At 48.2% G+C, this 17,843-nt stretch overlaps 2 protein-coding genes across 2 annotated transcripts; both read left to right on the forward strand.

Moving 5' to 3' along the window:
* On the forward strand, window positions 1–2,580 carry LOC137463477 (keratinocyte proline-rich protein-like). Its single transcript, XM_068174693.1, has 2 exons — window positions 1–50; window positions 1,644–2,580. Exon 2 carries the CDS (start codon window positions 1,663–1,665, stop codon window positions 2,560–2,562), a length of 900 nt encoding a protein of 299 aa, XP_068030794.1. The 5' UTR covers window positions 1–50; window positions 1,644–1,662; the 3' UTR covers window positions 2,563–2,580.
* A 14,392-nt stretch (window positions 2,581–16,972) lies between these two features.
* On the forward strand, window positions 16,973–17,620 carry LOC137463514 (feather keratin B-4-like). Its single transcript, XM_068174752.1, has 2 exons — window positions 16,973–17,216; window positions 17,544–17,620. Exons 1-2 carry the CDS (start codon window positions 16,973–16,975, stop codon window positions 17,618–17,620), a joined length of 321 nt encoding a protein of 106 aa, XP_068030853.1.
* The last annotated feature ends 223 nt before the right edge of the window (window positions 17,621–17,843 follow it).

The following is a 17,843-nucleotide window of genomic DNA, read 5'->3' on the forward strand; positions in this document are numbered from 1 at the left end:
CCGGGCCTTTCCCGGGCTCTTCTCTCCGGCTCTTCCCCCTCATGACCTGGGTAAGTCCTGGAACTCCCAAAATTCTCCTTTTTATCCCCGAAAGCTCCTCCAGCCTTTTGGGATGCGCGGCTCTTCCGGCGGGAGCTGCGCTGAGGAGAAATGGGGAAGGAATTCCACAGGGAATGGGATTTTTGGGGTTTTTTTCCTGCTTTTTTTCCCGGTGGGATTTGGCTCCATAAAGGGCTGGATCCCGACGGGAATCGGGTGTGGGATGGGAAGAGCCGGGGCAGCTCCTCCAGAGGAACCGGAGGAATTCCCTGCTGCTTTTATGGAATTTCAAACAGAGGAGTTTTTTTTTTTCCCGACCAGAGGAAATTTTTTTCCCCAGAGCAAGGATTTTTTTTTTTTTTTTCCGGACCAGAGGTGACGGGATTTCAGACGGGAAAAAATAATCCCCAATTCCTAAAAATTCCCGGTTAAACCCCCTAAAGACGAGTGGGAAGTGCAAACAATCCCCCTAATTAAGAGGCGTTTTGTTCTCATGAGCTTCAGCTCTTGCGGTAATTGCTGCCTTTGTTTTCCCGGCGTAGTTTTTATTGGACAATGATTGTTTTGATTGTGGCGATAACGAGTTTTCATAATGAGCCGGGCACGTGACTCTGTCCCGGTTTAGGATTTGGGAAGACGAAACCTTAAATCCTGAAATGATCAGAATTCGGGGTGCTCTGACAATCTAAAGTTTTAATTTTAATTTTTATTTTGCAATCTACAATGTAGATTTTTTATTTATTTAATGCTTTACTCTCCAAAGAAATATTGGAATGAAACCATTTTTGGTCAAAATAATCCTGTTTAAACATGGGAAAACTCCCTAAAACTGGATTTTTTTCTGGAGCGGGATGTTTTTTTCCTGCGATTTCCAAGGAGAAGGGAGACTTTTCAGAGGAGAAAAGTGGTGCAGCCCTGGGAGCTGATTTATTGGGTGTAATTCTCCCAAAATCAGCGCAGATGGAGCCATTCCCAACCCTGTGTCACCTGCTCCGGGTCCCTTCGCACCCCAAATCTTCTGGGATATTTAACCCTTTTATCCGCCTGGGGTTTTGCCTTGATTTTTGCCTTCCCTCCACCAAATATTTTGCTGCCTTTCCTAAAAAAAAAAAAAAACAAAAAAACAACCAAACCAAAAAAACCCAAAACACAACAAATCGGGATTTGTCCTGACAGGGAGCCAGGGCTGCTCCTGCCCCATCCCAGACCCCAAACCCCTGTGGGATCGGGGCTCCAGAGAGCCCCAAACCTCTCCTGAGCCTCGGCGCGGCTCCGTGGCCACACCCGACTATTACCGGGTGGCCACACCCGTCATTTTGGCTCCTCTTTCATCTCGCAGGAGCTCAACTTGAAAGGGCGACCCAGGGAGGGCCCCGAGGTGCTCGGGAGGGGCAAGCGCCGCGGTTTGGAGGGTGCCACGAACCGGCCTGGCTGAAATTCCGGATTTTTTTCAGGCTTTCGAGAGCAGAGCCCGGAGCCGAGGACGGAATTTTCTCTCCCCTCCCAAACACGCCCCGCTTTGAGTCACGGCCCGCGAGGAGAGCGGGGCGTGCGGGCGAGTTTTGGTGCTGAATCACCCCAAAAAAATCGCTGCTTTCGCGCAGCTCTGAGCCGCGCTCCGCCATGCGCTGCCCCGGCGAGTGCTGCCCGCCGCTCCTCCTGCCGGGCCCCAAATTCATCCCCGAGCTGCTCCCGCCGTGCCCTGCTCACCCCGAGCCCTTCGCCAACACCTGCCACCCCCTGAGCATCACCAAGGGCCCGGTGCCCCGCTGGCAGAGCTGTCCCCAAGGTGCCACCGCGGTGCCGCTGCTGCCGTGCCAGCCGCTGGTGCAGAAGTGCCTGCTGCTCTACCCCGAGCCCTGCGAGACCACGCGGCTGCTGCCCCGCCCGAGGGGCTCCGGCGTCCTCCAGCCCCCGGCGACCCCGCAGAGCCCCCGCGGCGACAAGAAACGCGTGGCCAGGAGCCTCCCGCCGTGCGCGCCGCGCTGCCCCGAGCCCGGCCGGCTGCGCTTCCCCCCGTGCGGCATCCGCTGCTCCTCGGCGTCGTGCCGAGGCGAGTGCCGCCCGCGCAAGGTGGCCACGAGCCCCCCGCGCCGCCCCGAGCTGACCAGCGGCTACTCGCTGCCCCTCCGAGGGGTCACCGAGTGTCCCCCGCAGCAGAGCGTCACCCGCTCCTTCCTGCAGGAGCAGCTGGTCGGGGTCGCCCCGCACCGCTGCTCCAAGGGGTACCCCACGCAGGAATTTGTCACCTGCTGCTCCTCGGAGCAGCGCCTGAGCAGCGCCCCCGCCACGCGCGGTGTCGCCAAGGCCACCAGGGAGTGTCCCCCGCTGCGGGCGGTGGCCAAGGGCTCGCCGCCGCTGGAGGGGAGCAAGGCCAGGAGCTGCTCCGCGCAGCACCTGAGCAAGTCCCGCTGTGGCCACCACCCCCGGGGCGCCCCGCGGCCCTCCCGGCTGGCCCCGGCCGGGACCAAGCGCTCCGGCCACGCCAAGAAAAGTCGCTGCGCTTCCAAGTGGCTCTGGTGAGGGAGGGGCGGGGAAAGTCGGGAATGCCGCGGTGGATGGAGCCCAGGGTTGGGGTCATCGCCGTGGGGTGATCGCCCCCTCCTTGGAGCCCAAATTTGGGGTGATGCCCCCCTCCTTGGAGCCCAGGGTTGGGAGGAACCCCCCTCCTTGGAGCCCAGGGTTGGGGTGATCCCCCCTCAGAGCCTAGGGTTGGGGTGATCCTCCCCTCCTTGGAGCCCTGATTTGGGGTGATCATCCCCTCCTTGGAGCCCAGGTTTGGGGTGATGCCCCCTCCTTGGAGCCCAGGGTTGGGAGGAACCCCCACCCCTTGGAGCCCAGGGTTGGGGTGATCCCCCCTCGGAGCCCAGGGTTGGGGTGATCCCCCCTCAGAGCCTAGGGTTGGGGTGATCCCCCCCTCCTTGGAGCCCAGGTTTGGGGTGATGCCCATGGGGTGATCCCCCCTCCTTGGAGCCCAGGTTTGGGGCGATGCCCCCTCGTTGGAGCCCAGATTTCGGGTGATTTCCCCTCCTTGGAGCCCAAGTTTGGTTTGGGGTGATCCCCCCTCCATTCCCCGTCCTGCCCCCCAAGCCTGGTTTTACCCCCATGTTCAGCTCACAGAGAGAATCCCCCGTTTTATTCGACCCCAAAATTCGGATTTTCCAGCACTGGGAAGGTTTTGGGGGGAGGTTGAGGAGCTCTGAGCCACTTGGAGCCTCACCCCAATGCCTTTGTGCCAAGGTCTGCACCCTGTTTTTATGTTGTGGGATCAATTCTCCTCTGGTTGTACCACTCACATTAAACTCAGGTTTACAGCTGATTCCTGCTCTCTGCCTGATTTATTTTCCATCTTTGAAAAGAGTTTCTAATTCCTGCTGCTGGAAAAAAACAAACCAAAACAAAAAAACTTCCCCTGTTGTTACACCGCTCCTTTTGTGTAAAATAATGGAAATAATCACAATTTTAGGGCTGGGTTCACTACCAGGGATTTATTGGGGGGGGGGATGATGTTCTTCAGGAATCCATCATAAACTTCTCCCTGTTGAGCTGAACCCATTCCCCTTTTCCTGGCATTCCAGGCCCTTGGGAAAAAAAAATTAAAATCTCTCCCCATGTTCCCTGCAGCCCCTTCAAGGCCGCAGCGGGGTCACCCCAAAGCTTCTCCAGGCTGAAAATTCCCAATTCCCTCCGCCTTTCCTCCCAGAAGGAGGGAAAAAAAAATGGGGAGGACGGGATGGATCAGCAGGAAAAGGTTAAATTGTAAAAATCTGAGCTCCGATTCCTTGGATTTGCTGCTGATAACAGAGTTGTGTTGAGATGACAAAATAAAAACCCGGCATCCCAAAGCAGCAGTGAAATTTTGCTGTAATTCCGGCGTCTCCACACGAGGACGATGCTCAGGCTCTCCTGCTCCCTGTCCCGCCCTCATCCCGAGGTTTTCCGGGTGGGATTTTTCCTGGGAAAATCTGGAGACCTGGAAAAGGCCACAGGGAACCCCGAACGCGCCGCGGGGCGGTGCTGCCGCCTGGTGGCCACAGGGGCGAACTGCGCCGGGAATTCCATCCTCATCCCAAAAGTTCCCGAATCCCAAAAAAATCTCTTTCCCAAATCCCAAAAAATCCCATTCCCAAATCCCAAAAAATCCCTTTCCCGAATCCGAAAAAATCCCTTTCCTGAATCCCCAAAAATTCCACCCTCATCCCAAAAAATTCCACCCTCATCCCAAAAAGACCCATTCCCAAATCCCAAAAAATCCCTTTCCCGAATCCCAAAAAAATCCCATTCCCAAATCCCAAAAAATCCCATTCCCGAATCCCAAAAAATCCTACCCGAATCCCAAAAAATCCCATTCCTGAATCCCAAAAAATTCCATCGTCATCCCAAAAAATCCCTTTCCCGAATCCCAAAAAATTCCACCCTCATCCTAAAAAGTCCGATTCCCGAATCCCAAAAAATCAGATTACAATCATAAATAATCATATTCCAGCATGAAATCATAATCCCGATAATAAATCTCGACCGGATCGGCCTCGATTGGGAAGGAGGCATTCAAACCCTGATTTTTATTTATTTTTTTTTTTTTTTTGGAAAACTCTGTGAGAACCTGGCGTTGTCTTTTGGGACGGGATGAGGGAAATGATCCCGATAACGAGGTTCCCACACAACTCGGGGATGAAAAAAAAAACCACGTCGGGAATATTCGCGAGTAATTTATGCATGCAAAGTGTTTTCTCCTCGTGATAGAAATAACAAATGATCCCAGGAAAACCCCTCGGGGCTCGGAGCAGCTCTGGAATATTCCCCCCTGGAATAAACAGGATGTTGTTCTCCCGCCTAACTCCGGCTGTTTTGCATATTCATGAAGCAAAGCGATCGATTTCTCCTCAAAAATCACCTCAGAATTGTGGCTCCGGCTCAGCCTGGGGGAATTTCCAGGGGCAGGAATGGATTCCCATGAACTTCCACTGGAACAGATTGTCCAGGGAATGTTGGGATCTCCCGCAGTGGGGATATTCCCGAGGGATCCTGAAAATCCTTTGAGCGTGATCCCTTCCCGCCTGAAGAATCCCCAAATTACCCAAAGAATTCCATAAAATTCCCAGTTACTTCCATAAAACACCCATCCCGGAATTCTGGGATTCACCCAAATCCTCAGAAAATCAGCAAAACTCCATGAAATTCATCAAATTTTTCCAGCTTCCACAGGATGAATTTTTTTCCCCTCATATTTAAGACTTTAATGTTTAAATGTTTTTAAATTAATTTTTTATTTGCTATAAACTTTTTAAACTTTTAAATTGAGTTTTTAAAAATTAATGTTTTTAAAATTATTTTTTTAAATTAAAAAAATAATATTTAATATTTAATTCCTTGAGGCATTTTTAGCCCAAGGAAAAATTGGGATGAGGCTTGGAGCAAGCTGGGAGAGCGGGAAGCGTCCCCGTCCCTGGAAAAGAGTTGGAATAGGATGAGATTTAATCCCCTTCCCACCCAAACCATCCAAAGGTTGGAAATCCAGGCAGAAATGGTAAAATCTCCTCCAAAATTCACTTTTCCTGAAAAAAAAAACAAAAGAAAACAAAACAAAAAATCAACAACAGGAATATGGGGGATGTGACAAAAATTCCCATTCCCATTCCATTCCAAAAATTCCCATGGAAAAGGGAATCATGTGGGTAAACAACCCTGAAATAATTACTGGTAATTAAGTTTATTACACATGAGGGGAGGGCAATTAAACCCTCGCGCCCAAAGGCTGCCTCAGCTTCCTGGAAGTTCGAGAGTTCTTATAAATCTCCAAGGATTTGGGGCTCCCCCGGACATTCCCGGCAATTCCTTCCTGGAATATTGGTAAGTCCCTCTCCCTTCCATCCCATAATTTGGGGGAAATCGAAATAAGTAATTGGGAAACAAAATAAATAATGGGGAAACAAATGGGAAAACAAAATAAATATTTGGGGTTTCACGAGAATTCTGTGGCTCCAAAAATTCCAAAGGGAGATTCCCTGCTGGGAATTATTTTGTTGGATATTTGGGGTGAGTCCAGGCTTAAAAATTCTTGTTAAAAATCCAAAAATAATTCTGTTGGAATGTTGTTATTATCAATTGACTGGCAATTACAATAAAAGTCACTTTAATTGTAATTCCGGTGGGATTTGTGTGAGTTTGTCATAAAATCATGGAATGTTTTGGGATGGAAGGGATTTTAAAGGTCAGGATGCTCAGCAACATTTGATCTGTGTTTTTCCATTTTAAAAACCTGGAATTTCTCTTTTTTTTCCCCCCCAAAAATTTTATTATTCACAAATCAAATTGATTTTCTATGGGATAAAAAGTGAGGAAAATATTTTTTCCTCCTTATTTTCCTGCCCAAATGATCCAAACCAAGCCCATTTTCCTCAAAAAGGAAATTTCTTTGGTGCAAAACCCCATTTTTGTAGCACTTTTTGGGAAGAAGAAACTCCAATTCTGTTGTTTTCCCACCCAAAAACTTCGGGAATTGTCTAAAAAAACCATTTGATCTCCATGGAAATCCCCATCACGTAAATAATGGAATTCCCCTGGACTTTTCCAGCGGAATCTTTGGAGAATAACCAGGAATTTGATGAATTTGAGGAGTTTAACCCAACACCTACCTCCAAAGGAGCCTCTGGAAGAGCCTGGATTCCTCCAGGGACAAAAATTTCAGGGATTTTTTTGGGAATCATCTGCATCCCACAGCTTTGAGCCCTGACAAGTAAATCCCAGGAGAAATTCTGGAATGAATTCCACAAGAATGTGGATTCAGGGTCCAGGGGAAAAAAAATCTGGGCACCAAAATTTCCTGTGGAGTTCTGGGCCCTCTGGAATTCATCTGGAGGAAGGATTTCTCCAGAATTCCATGGATTTTGGAGCTGTCGGGGTGAAGGGAGCGCTCCGGACGCGGATCTGATCTCAGGCTCTGGAATCTGCTCCGGGTAATTATCCCAGTCTGGGCGGGCTGAGATAAACAAATCATCTGGGAAGGGATGGAAAATCCTGGAATCATGGCCTGGAAAAAGCCAGGGTGGGGTTTTTTGGGATGGTTGAGGCGGGTGGGGAAAAAGGGAAACTGAGCTGGGAGTTCAGTTGCAAAGTAACATATAAAAAGTTAAATTATTTTTTTTAAAACTACAATTAAAAACCTCAGTTTTAAAAGTGCAATGAAATCTAAATAGACTTTTAAAAAATAAGATTTAAAAAACTGAAGGAAATGTAAAAATGACAATGAAAATGGAATAAAATTTTAAAAAATTAAAACTAAATTAAAAAATATGACAGAAATTAAACTGAATTTTAAAAATAAAATTAAAGAATGAGATAATTTAAAGAAAGGAGAAATAATTAAAAATAAAATTTAAAATTTGATTAAATCGGGTAAAATAAATTAAAATAAACATTAAGTAGAGCAAGTTTTTATCCTCACCAGGATTTACAAATAAACAGGAATAAATGTTCTAATTCTGGGATATTTTCACTGTTCTGGCTGCAGGTTCTCCCTGGTTCCTCCCAGATGTGCTCGGAATTCCAGGGGCCGTGTCCGCGGCCGGCAGCCTCCGGCTCCAGCCAGCCGTGCGTCGTCTCCTGCGGCGCTTCCCGTGTCATCATCTTCCCTCCTCCCGTGCTCGTGACATTCCCGGGGCCCATCCTCAGCACCTGCCCGCAGGAGACCGTGCTGGGATCCTCGGGAACGGCACTGGGATCCTCGGGAACCTCCCTGAGCTCCCACAGAGCGCAAATCCCACATTCTGGTGCTTTTGTCCCAAAATTCACCCCCAGGCCCGTCCTCGGCGTGGACCCACAGGAGACCCTGCTGGGATCCTCAGGAATGGTGCTGGGATCCTCGAGAATGCTGGAGGGGGGAGCGGGAACAATCCAAAACTCCCTGAGATCCCACAGAGCGCCAATCCCGCGTTCCGGGGGTTTTGTCCCAAAATTGGGCCCCCGGCGAGCGTCGCGCTGCTCCTACATTTTTAATTCCCGTTGGATCCATCCCTGCCGGAGAAGCAGCTGTGGGAGCCAGCAGCCGGCCGGGAACGGGAGCCAGGAGCAAATTCCAGGTGCAGAAAAGCCAGGAACGGAAAATGCGGATGCAGCAAAGGAGGAAGAAGAGATCTTGGAAGTGTGACGCAGATCCGACCCCAATCCAAAGGCTCTGGAGGCTCCTCCAAAGCAGATTTGGGAATTTAAGTTCAGTTTAAATTGGGGTTTTTTTACGGTTGGGTTTTTTTTAAATTGTTTTTTTCCCCCTCAGACATTCCCAAGTGGTGGAATAAAGCCATTAAGTAACAATTTCAAATGTTGGGATAACCTGACACTTGGACTTGGGTTTGTGGGAGCAATTCTGTGGTTCTTCCGTGGTTTTCCAGAAAAATCAAGATTGGGGAACACCCCAAGTGTGGTCAGGTCTGACAAAGCCTTTGCCTGCCAGGCCTAATTAAGCCTAGTTTAGCTTTTATGGGAATTACTCACCAGGAAATTCCCTTTTCATTGGGATAAATACAAGCACGATCCTGGCACCATTTACCGGCTTTCACTTTCACCGCAGGAAAGTCTGGAAAGGGAATAAACTGATCTCCTTATATTTAATTTTAATAAAAAGGGAAAAAATGTGGAAATGAATGATTTTTATATAAAACTTAACCCAGCGGGAAAGTTTGGCCACAAAAATGTGGATTTTCCACCTTGGAAGTGTCCAAAACCAGGTTGGATGGGCTTGGAATAACCTGGGATAGTGGGAGTGTCCCTTGCCCATGGATCTGGATGATCCCACCCAAACCATTCCAAAATTCCAGGATAAAAGTGAAGAATCTTCACCTGGACCTATGTCCTTTGCCCCATAATTTATTATTTTATTTTATTTTATTTTATTTTATTTTATTTTATTTTATTTTATTTTATTTTATTCTTTCCCTTCCCATTAAAATTATTCTGCATTATCACAGTGTTCTCCTGGTTTTCTTTTCCAGGGAAATTCTCCTAACTGGGAAATCTGGATAAATTCCAAATCCCTGAGGTTTGTTTTTTTTTTTTTTTTTTGGAGCCGGGGAGGTTTGAGAGCCGCTCTTAAATGATTGGAATTTTGGAATTCCCAACCAACCTCAGGGTGGGCTCCTCCTCCTGGGACCAGCCCCAATCCGGGGGTTCCCTTCTGGGGGAAAAGGGATTGTGGAAAATTTGTCAGGGGTGTTAAAACAGCTCCTAAACATCCAGAAGGAACAATCCCAACCTCCGAGGAGGCTTTTTCCGTGTTTTTGCTGGATTTCACTTTCTCTGTGCCCACCCTCCTCACCTGGGCATCTGGATGGGAAACAGGAAGTTTTTCCACACTTCCAAATCCCCACAAACCTGTTCCTGCTGAAACAATCCCCTCAAATATTCCCCGCCTATCCACATTTAAATTTTTCCCCTTATGGGAAAAAAAATTTCCCTTTATTTATGGCAGTTCCCACTTCGGGAGCTCCCATAAATCCCTTTGTTTACCCCATTTGCATGTGCCCCACTTTCCCCATTCCCGATCCCGATCCCAGTGGTGATGTAACAATCCCAATATCTTGGAGGATCAGCCCGTGAGCCGCGGGCAGCTCACGGATCCCACATTTCTTGTTTGGTTCTTGGGGAAAAGGTTGGGAAAACTCCGGCAATGAGGTCACGGGCGGGGCAGGCCCCAAGACCTCGGGGTTGACTCATTGGCCCCAGTGGCTCCACCCCATCCAGCTCCAGGGGTTGGACAATCTCCAGTTCCACACGGGGCTCAGGAAGAGGAGGAATGGGAATTGTTCCTTTTATATTATATAGGTTTTTTTGTTTTGTTTTGTTTTGTTTTGTTTTGTTTTTTTTTTCTTTTTTTCCTTAAAGGAAGATCCCTGAGCTGTTGAGGTTGGAAAAGAGTCCAAGCTGTGCCTGACCCCAGACCAATGTCCAGGAATTCCTCGGACACCTCCGGGGTGGCCACTCCAAACATCCCCGGGCAGCCCCTTCCAAGGCCTTTTCCCTTTTTCCAGGAGGGATTTTCCCAAATTTCCCACTCTGAGCCTCCCCTGGTACAGCTCGAGGCCACTCCCTCTTGTCCTGTCCCTGTTCTTTGGGATCAGATCCCAAATCCCCCATGAAAGTGCCCGAAATTCCCCTGTGGAGTCTCCTCACTGAGACTTTTTGGAGAAGAACCACCAGTTTTTCCACCAAGAACTCAGAGCTGGATCCCTTTTGGATCAGACTCATCCCTTTTGGGTCCAGTTGATCAGATTTTTTTTTCCCCACAGATTTTGTTTGGGTCCATTCCATGTTTTTTTTTTTTTTTTTGTTCCAAATCAGTATTTCAAACAACCATCAGCACTGTCCACTCATCTACCTAAGATGATGATGATGATGATGATGATGATGATTATTATTATTTGCAGCCTGGAAAACCAAGGGTGCATCAGGAAACCCTGGATTTTTCCGCCAATTTGGCTTTTTTCCCTGCTTTTCCCCCCTTTTCCCACCTCCCACAAACCCATCCCACCTGCTTCTATCCCAGTGCTCCCATATTTTTTATGGCCTTGCATAGGGAGCTCAGCTGTTCCTCCTTTTCTGATCTTCACGGAGTCCTGGCATGGTTTGGGATGGAAGGGACCTCCAGCATGATCCAGATCCCTCATTCCCTTTCCGATATCCCATCCCACAACTCCTCCTCGCAGGCTTTTCCCTTTCCCCTCTCCTGGCCCAGTAAAATACTCATTCATTAGGGGCAATCTGGTGCCCAAAAGTGTCCCAACCTGCCCAAGGATTCTCCATGCAGAGGGTGGATCTGAGGCTGGGGCACACCCAGGCATTAATAGGGTTATTCCCAATAACCTGTCATTATATTCCCAATATTGCATGGCAGCAAAATTCAGGATGAGGTCAGGGAGACCAAGGCTTGGCCCAGCCCCAGGGGAAGGGATGGGGCTGCTTTTCCTCCTTAAATCCCATTTTCAGGCCCAAGAATCATAAAACCATGGGATGGTTTGGGTTGGGAAAGTCCTTAGGGCTGCTTTTCCTCCTGAAATCCCATTTTCAGGCCCAAGAATCATAAAACCATGGAATGGTTTGGGTTGGGAAGGTCCTTAAAAATCATCTTATTCCAGCTCCTTTCCATTATCCCAGGATGCTCCAACCTGGCTCTGGACAATTCCTGGGATATGCTGGCCACAGCTTCTCTGGGGAATCCATTCCAGGGCCTCCCCACCCTCACAGGGAACCATTTCTTCCCTAAACCCCACCTAAGTTCCCCCTTCTTCTGCTTGAACACATCCCCCTTTTCCCATAACTACAATTCCTGATGAATTCCAGGAGCAAGGAGAGCACTGGAATTTCTGACCCGATTTTTATTCAAGCTGAACCTTTGGTCCTGTTGAGCTGGACTAATCAGTGCTGTACAAATAATCTCAGCTGGCAAAAATTTCCAATATTTCCTCTGGATAACAAAACTCTGCACTTTTTTTTCCCTGGGAAAATTTCCTTTTCCCTCCTTAAATCCAACTATAAATTCATTTTACAGGATTTTGTGCCGCCAGCTCCAGGTTTAATCCTTGAAGGAACTCAGAGGAAGCTGCCAGATTTTCTTGCTGAGACGAGCAGCTTTAATGAGGCAATGAAGGCAAATGAAGATTTAATTAATATCTTTCTCATTAATGGATGATTAAATTGGATCTTAGCACCACGCCTCAGTGAGCCATGGGGTGATACAGGAATGGGAATTCGCTCCGTGGCGTTGGCTCATTCCACAGGCACTAATGAAATAGTAAAATTAATTATTTGCAAGGGTGGAACTTCTAAGATGCCCCAAATAACCCCAAACTTCTCCCATGAGCACTCACCCTCCTGAGGAGCCGATCCTGCAGCTCTTTAGAAGCCCAGGATATTGTAGGTTGGGAAAGAGTTCTGAGGTCATTGAGTCCAAGCTGTGTCCAATCCCCACCTGGACACCCAGACCAATGTCCAGGAATTCCTCGGACACCTCCAGAACTCCAAACCTCTCTGGGCCTTTTCCTTTTTCCAGGAGGGATTTTCCCAAATTTCCCACCCTGAACCACCCCTGGCACAGCTCGAGGCCGTTCCCTCTTGTCCTGTCCCGTTCCCTGGGATTAGATCCCAAATCCCCCATGGAAGTGCCCAAAATTCCTCCTGGATCCCCCTTTTCTCCAGGCTGAGATGCCCCAATTCCCTCAGCATTTTCCAGACCCTTCTCCAGCTGCTCCAGCCCCGTTCCCATCCCTGGCCATGCTCCAGTTCCTCAGTGAAGGTCAAAATCTCCTTCTCAATCTTCTGGGAGTTTGGGGTTGGGCTGAGCCGTATCAGATCTTCACCCGCCTTGCCCACACCTGGGGGCTCCAGGACCTCAAAAATACCCCCAGATGAGACTCTGGGGACTCTTGGGGATGGTTCTGTGTCTGATCCTTGGTGTTCCCTTCCACCTCGGGATATTCCGAGATCCTGGGAAGTCCTGGAGGTGACCCTGACCTGGAGAAGGCATTTGGGTGGTGGCCCCAGAGGGACACCTGGCCCAGCTTTTAGACAGACCCAAATCACGCCCAGGCACTCCAGGCTTCGCCCCCTAGGGCTGCAATTCCACCTTCCCTGGAGTTTTATGCAGGGAATTACAGACCATTAGCTGGGTTTTGTTTCCAAGATGAAAGATTCCCAGGAAATTGGGGTGCCGTCATTATTCCCCGAGCTCCCAGCAAAATCTCGTTGGGTGGTGGGGGAGAATTCCGCAGTTCCGGAGTTATTTGTGTGTTTAATTCTTTAATCACCGCCTTCCATGGTGCTGGTGGTAAAAAATGTCCCCAAACCTCTCCATGAGAGAGGAAATCCAAGTAAAAATGTGTTCTGTCCTTAAATTCTTAGGGATGAGACGGAGATGTCCAGAAAGAAATGGGAGGCTGCCAAAAACTTGATTTTTTAATAGGATGAATTATCACATTGGGGGGAATCACATCAGAAATGGGCAGAAAGGGACTGAAGTTTGACATAAATGGTCAGAAATGGACAGAAATGGATAGAAATGGACAGAAATTAACATAAATGTACATAATTCAACAGAAATGAACAGAAATGCTCTGGTCTGAGCAATAAAGCAAATAATTAATGAGCAGTTGGTGCTGATTTAATTTAATCTCATATTTCCTCTTCAATCTCACAATTATCCAATGAAAAAACACCTCCAAACATCATCCCTTGATTTGGAAATCGGATTCCAGGTGAGAGCTCAGAAACTGCTGCAAAACTGAGATTCCAGGATCGAAACCAGCCTCAGCTTCGTGCAGGAATTCCCAAATTTCAGCCTGTTTATTTTCCCGCCTGGTGTTGTTGGTTGTTCCCTTCCCAGCCTGGAACTGCCGCGATAAAATCTGGGGGAAAATGAGGGTTGAGGATTGTGTTCTGCCCCCATCTGGGATGATGACACCAATGATTTCCTCTCTGCCAAGCGGCCTCGGAGCCCAATTTGGAAAATTATAGGGAAGAGCAAAGCAGCTGCAGCAGCTTCCTCTGATTTCATCTCTGTATGCAAAGCAGCCGGGAAGGATCAGAGCAGAGCCCTGGAATTCCTAAAGCCAGAAAATCAATTTAGCAGCCACGAGAACAACAACATCAACAACAACAACAACAACAACAACATCAGTGTGCCAGGAAAAAACAGGATGAGGAATGTCCCAGGTAAATCTCTGGAGCTGGTTTGTTTGAGGTGAGTCTGGAGCTCCTCAGCACAAAGTGCTGCTCTTTAAAGTTCATTTTTTTTAATGTAAAAATTATGTTGCTTTGTTGTTCCTTTTTCCTTGCAAATCCCCTGCAAAAAAAGCCAAAATTCCTGATTTTTTAAAAATTTAATTCATATTTCCAGAAGGATTTCTCTTCCAGCTGGGGAGTTTATCTCCTTAAAGAACTCTTTGATCTGAGGCAGGTTCAGGGCTTGTGAAAGGAATTTTGGGCCTGTGCCAGGGGTTTGCATTTGGGAGATGATTTTTTTTGGAAGGATCTCCATGGAATATCGGGGCTGTGAAATTCCACCAAGGAAAGGATCCCATTAAACCTTCCAGGGAAAAAAACACAATTCCAGAAACCAAACTCCAGGGATTTTTTTGGGGCAGTTTTGTGTTTTACATCAATTTTCTCTCCATTGAAAAAACCTCCAAGACAATGGGATGAGGTTCTTACGGGCTTTTTTCAAATATTGGGTTTGGTAACTCCTGGAATTGCCTCAGATGTCAATCACTGTAATTAATAGGTGCTCTTAATTGCCACAAATTAAGTGAGTCAGACTGTTCTGTCCTTCTCATGTGTCTCCTCTGCTCATTAGATTGATTCCAGAGCCATGAAATGTAAATAAAATAATTTATTTGGGGCTTTGTTTTTGTGTTTTCCTTTCGTTTTAATAATTCACCACAACTGAGAAGGCAGAGGGTTTTTGTTAATATAAATGTGACCATGGAAATCACATTATCAGCATTTTCCAGGCTCTGGGGATTTTTTTGAGCTCAGTTTGTGGGCCTGGACTTCAGGTAATGTTTACTCTGAGTCCTCTAATCCTAAACTAAATTCCCCTCCTCATCTTGGCCTCTAAAAAACAGATCCCCAAAGGAAAATTCCTTTTCTTCCTGGTTTTTAGTAATTTTTTGGTGTTTATTCTGAAGGGGATGACCCTTGAGATGAGGGATTGCAAATAAAATATCAAATCCTGGGCAGGTGCCCTTTTTTAGCTGAATTTCTGATGGAATTCTTGTCCAGGAAAAATGAATGTTTTAGGGAAAATCCCACTCAGTGGGATTCCCTACAAAGGTCCTGGAAGGGTGAAACACCTGCAGGCCTGGGGATCGTCCCACACCCTCATGTGGGCCTGGGAATTTAGAAGTCAGAAATTCCATAAAAACTCACGGGGTGAACACAAAGTGACCACGGACACACAGAATGAATGTTTTAGGGAAAATCCCACTCAGTGGATGGTGGGATTCCCAGCAAAGGTCCTGGAAGGGTGAAGCACCTGCAGGCCTGGGGATTGTCTCACACCCTCATGTGGGCCTGGGAATTTAGAAGTCAGAAATTCCATAAAAACTCACAGGGTGAACACAAAGTGACCACGGACACACAAAATGAATGTTTTAGGGAAAATCCCACTCAGTGGATGGTGGGATTCCCAGCAAAGGTCCTGGAAGGGTGAAGCACCTGCAGTGCCCTGTGTAGGCCTGGGAATTATCCCACATCCCCGTGTGGGCCTGGCAATTTCTGTCCCAGGACAGAAATTCCATAAAAACCCACGGGGTGAACATAAAGTGACCACGGACACACAAAATTAATATTTTAGGGAAAATCCCCCTCAGCTTTTAGGGAAAATCCCCCCTCCATCCCCCAGGATGGAGAGATTTCCAGCAAAGGCCTGGGAAGGGTGAAGCACCTGCAGCGCCCTGTGTGGGACTGGGAATTATCTCCTAATCCTGAGGCGTTATCAAAACAGTTGCGACAAGGGGAGGCAGGAGCAGGGAAAACATTCCATTTCACAAGGGGTTGCGTCAAGGTGGCTCCCAATTTCCCTTCTCCATGACAGGATATAAAAGTGCTCCTGACTGGTGGCCCTGGAGCTGCCTCTGCTGACTCGTTCTCCTCACTGACTGGGTAAGTCGGATTTAACTGAATCAGCTCCTAATTAGAGGTAATTTGGTTTATGGGGAGCTTTGAACTGAGGTTTTATATCCTATCCTAAATAAGGGTAGAGTTTATTCTCCAAACCCGTTCTTGCGTGGGAAGTTGGGCTTGGGATTAAGGTGGATAAAAGTGGGGAAAGGAATGGGAGTTATAAAAATGTTGATGGGATGAATTTTTAGGAATTGAGCATTCATTTATGGAGAAGGGCCACCCCAAACCTGTGATCAGGGTGGGATTGATTCCCAAAAGGAACAGGGAAGGGAATGAAGTGGGAGAAGGACAGGGAGGTTCTTCCCAGAATTCATTCTGGGAATAGAGACAGGACAAAAATACAGAAAAGCTTTGGTGTGACCCAATTGTGGCCTTCCAGGACCTGAAGGAGCTAAGAGGAACACAGGGAGCGACTTTTTCCAAGGGATGGAATGCCAGGAGAAGGGGGAATGGGTTCACACTGATGGACAGGAGGTTTAGATGGGATTTTAGGGATAAATCCTTCCCTGTGAGCGTGCGGAGGCCCTGGAATGGAATTCCCAGAAAAGCCGTGACAGCCCCATCCCTGGAACTGTCCAAAGCCTGCTTGGACAGGGTTTGGGGTCTATGGAAAGGGTCCCTGCCCATGCCAGGGATCGGAACTGGATCTTCAAGGTCCATCCCATGATTCCATGGAACACTAGAGAGGAGTGGGAACAGAATCAGAAGCATTTCCCCACAATTCATCTCCCTTGATTGGTGCAATTTATGGAAAAGCCGATTGTGCCTTAGAAATGATGATTTATTTTATTTTATTTTATTTTATTTTATTTTATTTTATTTTTAACCACAAACTTATTTATTCAGATGATTTAATCCCACACATCTGCACCTGTCCATTCAAACATCATCCAGCATATTCCCATTCCAAGCTCCCTTTTGAGCAAATTCCAAAGGGAATAATCCCCCTACACCTCCCATTTCCTACCAGGTATCTCAGCCTCATCCCTCAGAATTTAGGGACAAAACACATTTTCTTCACCCCGATTCCCTCTCTCATAGAGAAGTCTGGGGACACGGGGACAGTTTTTACCTGGGGACATTTTTTACCTGGGGACATTTTTTACCACCTTTTAAAAGGTGACACTTAAAGAATTAAACACACAAATAACTCCAGAACTGAGGAATTTTCCCCCATCCTTCCAATCCATCCTTCCCCATCCTTCCCAGGCCATGCCTTCACTGGGCTGGGACCTTCTCGTCCTTCCAGGTTGGATCGGGAACGATGTCCTCCTATGGCCAACTGCTCAGCGCCCGCTGTGCTTCGCCCTGCGAGGTGACGTGCTCCCAGCCCTACGTCGATGCCTGCAGTGAGCCTTGTGTCGCCTCCTGCGGAGACTCCCGAGCCATCGTCTATGCCCCGCCTGTGGTCGTGACATTCCCGGGGCCCATCATCAGCTCCTGCCCCACGGAGAGCATCGTTGGGTCGTCCATCCCTGAAATCAGCGGGGGAATGGGGTCTGGAGGGGGTGGGATGGGGTCTGGAGGAGGTGGGATGGGGTCTGGAGGTGGTGGGATGGGATCTGGAGGTGGAGGGATGGGATCTGGAGGAGGGATGGGATCTGGAGGTGGAGGGATGGGGTCTGGAGGAGGTGGAATGGGATCGGGATCGGGATGGGGCGGGATGGGCTCTGGAGGGGGAGGAATGGGATCTGGAGGGGGAGGAATGGGCTCCTCCTGCGGGGGAATGGGAGGGGGAGGAATGGGCTCCTCCTGCGGGGGAATGGGAGGGGGCTCCTCCTGCGGGGGCGGCATGTCACGGCTGGGGAGCCTCTACCGCAGCTCCTATTTCTCAGGCTACGGTAGGAATTATTATCCCTATTTTTCCCGAGGGTACTACAGGTATCGCTACGGGAACTATGGGCCTTTTTAACCCTTTAAAGCTGAGGAATGTCCAAAGGAAAAATAGGATGTAGAGTAGTAGTTGAGAGCTAGTAATTCCAAACAGTCTCTGCTCCAGCTGATCCAGTCGGAGCTGGGGTTGTTTGGATCCTGTTGTGCTTTATCCAAGGCTTAGGATCCCGATGTTCCCTCCCTTTGTCCCTTGCTCCTGTTGTGTTTTGTACTCCCTGAACCCGAAGAGTCAAACCAGTCAT

The sequence above is a fragment of the Anomalospiza imberbis genome, chromosome 29 (assembly GCF_031753505.1).
Source record: "Anomalospiza imberbis isolate Cuckoo-Finch-1a 21T00152 chromosome 29, ASM3175350v1, whole genome shotgun sequence".
NCBI lineage: Eukaryota > Metazoa > Chordata > Aves > Passeriformes > Viduidae > Anomalospiza > Anomalospiza imberbis.

What these genes read in the sequence shown, in the direction of transcription:
- LOC137463514 (XM_068174752.1), top strand. Translation starts at nt 16,973, where the DNA reads ATGTCCTCCTATGGCCAACTGCTCAGCGCCCGCTGTGCTTCGCCCTGC. An exon ending in GGGAATGGGGTCTGGAGGGG is followed by an intron (nt 17,217 to 17,543) that starts GTGGGATGGGGT and finishes CCTATTTCTCAG; the next exon opens with GCTACGGTAGGAATTATTAT.
- LOC137463477 (XM_068174693.1), top strand. Translation starts at nt 1,663, where the DNA reads ATGCGCTGCCCCGGCGAGTGCTGCCCGCCGCTCCTCCTGCCGGGCCCC.